This window comes from Eutrema salsugineum, unplaced genomic scaffold, assembly GCF_000478725.1.
Source record: "Eutrema salsugineum unplaced genomic scaffold, Eutsalg1_0 scaffold_11, whole genome shotgun sequence".
Taxonomy (NCBI): domain Eukaryota; kingdom Viridiplantae; phylum Streptophyta; class Magnoliopsida; order Brassicales; family Brassicaceae; genus Eutrema; species Eutrema salsugineum.
The window spans coordinates 5,059,895-5,063,293 of NW_006256901.1; the positions used below are offsets into that span (position 1 = coordinate 5,059,895).

The following is a 3,399-nucleotide window of genomic DNA, read 5'->3' on the forward strand; positions in this document are numbered from 1 at the left end:
TCAACAGCCTCTTGAAAGATTAATGGTATCCGCCGCCTATGAAACCATTTTTTCGAATGAGGAGAAGAATAACTGCTTTAAAGTTCTTGTAGCCCCTAACAGTAACTGGAGCAAATCTCAACAAGAAGATGTCTGCATAGAACCACCATTTTACTAAAATACCGATGCTAGATTATATTGTAGAACATCTCTAACATATGGTAAATTGATGAGAGTTTTGGAATGGTACAATTTACCCAAAAAAAGAAAGTTACAAATAACAATAAAGTTTCTTACACAATAAGAGCAATAATCATCAAGCCATTGTATTGGTTACATTCTAGTTCTGAAACTTACGTACACAAGACATGGAACAATATATATATCCAAAACTTAAGAAAACTATTTTGTATGGACAGCGCTCCTTACAAGTGATGCAAATAGGTCGCGACATACAATTATTATTGTCCAGAGCATCTATTTTTGTATGAGTGGACCATATGAACAATAAACCGGGCTTCATGTAGACGTCCCGCCCAAGAAGACATTCAATGTGTAAGGTGACACAACAATACTCATCACACTTATAAAACCCCTCTTTCTGGGTTATTTTTCTCTCGCAAGCTTCACACCAATACATTATGGTATTTGTGTCCTTCCCATAAGAAAGAGTTAGCATGTGTTTATCATGCTTATACCTCATCTTTTGAGGTAAAGTAGCACATTCGAAACACAAAGAAAAGTTGCACTCAGTGCAATTGAATGCTTCCCTGCGAGCATCATGTGAAATTATGGAAACCTCTTGTGAAGCTATGCAAACCGCTTTGCAAACACAACATGTTCTCCGCTCTCCAGGTTTGGATGTCAAGAACAAAGGATGCATATGACTTTCATGGACTAATGGCTCAGAAATTGTGGTGCACTGCACGTGTGCCTTAAAGCGACATCCTTTTTCAAAGCACTTATAGAAGAAACCAGTGCAAAGGGAAAGGCACACTGAACATGGAAGCAACGTCTGAATTCTTTCGACTTGTTTAACCACTAAAGTGAGCAAATGCGGATGTGTCGGATGATGTGTTTTGCGAGAAAGATTTGCACAAGTTTCATGTAGAATGAACTCACAGTGCATACAAGAATAGAAGTTACCAGAAGAGATTGGCATGATACATGCTTGACAGTGCTTATTGTCGTTGTAGTCTCTACTCGGGCTCTCATCAAGTTTCAAATAATGATGTTCATGACTGAAATGTTGTATGATCCCATCACGTATCCTCACAAACGGTGCAACTTCTTCTTCAGTGTCTTCCGGCTCTCCCTCAAAATCTTTACCATCCCAAATATTTCTTTGTGTGGCACATCTTGAATGTGCCACATATGAACAATCATTTTTGATGCAAGTATAACCTCCACAATCATTGTTAATCTTTAACCGACAAACACCACAAGACCGATCTCCCTGGTCAAAGGAAGAGGTATAAGAGATACGATGGAGATGGCGGGATATCCTTATGACTTGTGGTAAGTTGATGCATCTTCGATGGACAACAAAGTCACAAGGGGGACACATATACATAGGGGAGCTTGAATCGGCCAAGGCACAGACATCACAAGTTAAGAAAGCTTGTCTTGGGAACAGAATGAGTGTATGCTCATGCCACTTTGGGTGGTCCATAGTTAAGAGTTGTGAAACCTCCACACAAGCTATATTCATAGCATAGTCGCAAACTGAGCAATAATAAAATATCCCACTGAGATATTCATCACAACAGTAGCATTCCCTGGTCCTACTATTCATTCTCAACATGACAAGCTGGAGAGAATGTTTTCGATGAAGAGGGTGTTTGACCTCGACTAGAGCCTTTTCATATTCTTCATGGTCCTCGCCATTGCAATCTCGGCAGCGAAAGTGAGCGGTGTAATCTCCTGTTGTTATGTTGTGGAAATCTTTGTTTCTAGGGTCACATGCCCCCTTTTCATTCCTCCCCCGTTGGACTTTTCCAGTCACACGAAATTTGCCTTCTTCAAGTTTCACTTCTACTTGAGGGCATAAGGAAACGTACCGCTCCGGCTCTGAGTTCATGGATCTAGCGAGAGAGATTATTTGCTTACTGAGTGATATGATCTCCGGCTCCGGCTCGAGAGAGTATATTTGGCAAATGAGTGGAGCGAGGTTGGACTTTGACGTTGGCTCCGAATCCGAATCTTCAGAGCTGATGAGGGATATTATTTGATTAATGAGAGATACTAGTTCTGACTCCGGTTCTGATCTTGATATAGAGTTGAAGAGAGACATTGTTTGAATAGTGAGTGATATGAGCTCTGACTCCGGCTTCGGCGGCGAATCCAAGTCCAAAGAGCGGCCGAGTGAAATTATTTGAGTAATGAGTGATAGTAGCTTTGCCTCAAGATTTGGTTGCAAATCCGTTTCTGAATCCGTAGAGCGGAGGATAGAGATTACTTGAGTAATAAGTGACAGGAGCTTCGACTCCAAACTCAAATTCATATATTTGGCTAGAGACATTATTTGATCAATGAGTGATATGATTTCCGGGTTCGGCTCGAGAGAGAGGATTGAATTAATGAGAGAATGGAGCTTCTCCTCCCGCCTCGGCTCCAAATCCGAATCTACAGAGCTGACGAGAGACATTATTTGATTAACGCGTGATACGAGCTCCAATTCCGGTTCTGCTTCTGATATAGAGTTGAAAAGAGAGAGTAACTTCTTAATAAGTGATATGAGCTCTGATTCTGGCTTCGGCAGCGAATCCAAATTCATAGACCTGATGAGAGAGATTAGTTGAGTAATGCGTGATGCGAACTTTGACTGCCTCACGATATACGAATCCGTAGAGATGAAGACAGAGTTTACTTGAATAAGGAGTGATGAGAGCTCCGACTCCGAATCCATAGCAAGAGCTGTCGAGAGAGAGAAAGAGAGAGAGAGAGATTGTTTTGACTTATAAGTAAATTTGTGAATGGTATGAGAAATTTTGAGTAATGATTAGTATGATCAACTTAGTGCTCGCTGATATAGATATATAAACTTATATACTGTACATATCAAAGTAATTAAAACAGAAAATCACGAGACATTTTCAAGCTTACACAGGCTGTCAGAATCGAAAGTCAACGAGTAGTTTGTTTTGTATATTGTCTGAAAATTCAGTTTTTAAAATCCATTATAAAAGACTAATTTTACATTATTTCGAAATATCAAATATTAAGAATAATTATCGCTGGATAATAAGGTGTAACAGGCTAGATTGGTCATACAAGCCATATTTTATTAATTCTAATCCGAATCTGAATCCTTAGAGCTGACAAGAGGCATTACTTGAGCAATAAGTGGTATGAGAGACTTTGATGACTTCGCCACGAGCATTAAGGGCTTGATTGGTTTAACCGCAGCGGTTGCGGTTG

At 40.0% G+C, this 3,399-nt stretch overlaps 1 protein-coding gene across 1 annotated transcript; it reads right to left on the reverse strand.

Annotated features, from left to right (window-relative positions):
• Positions 1-319: 319 nt before the first annotated feature.
• Positions 320-2,887, reverse strand: LOC18025945. The gene is made up of 3 exons (XM_024160500.1): positions 2,584-2,887; positions 2,157-2,301; positions 320-2,063 (listed from the first exon to the last, which is right to left on the reverse strand). The coding sequence occupies exons 1-3, from the start codon at positions 2,885-2,887 to the stop codon at positions 320-322; spliced, it is 2,193 nt and encodes a 730-aa protein (XP_024016268.1).
• Between the last annotated feature and the right edge of the window lie 512 nt (positions 2,888-3,399).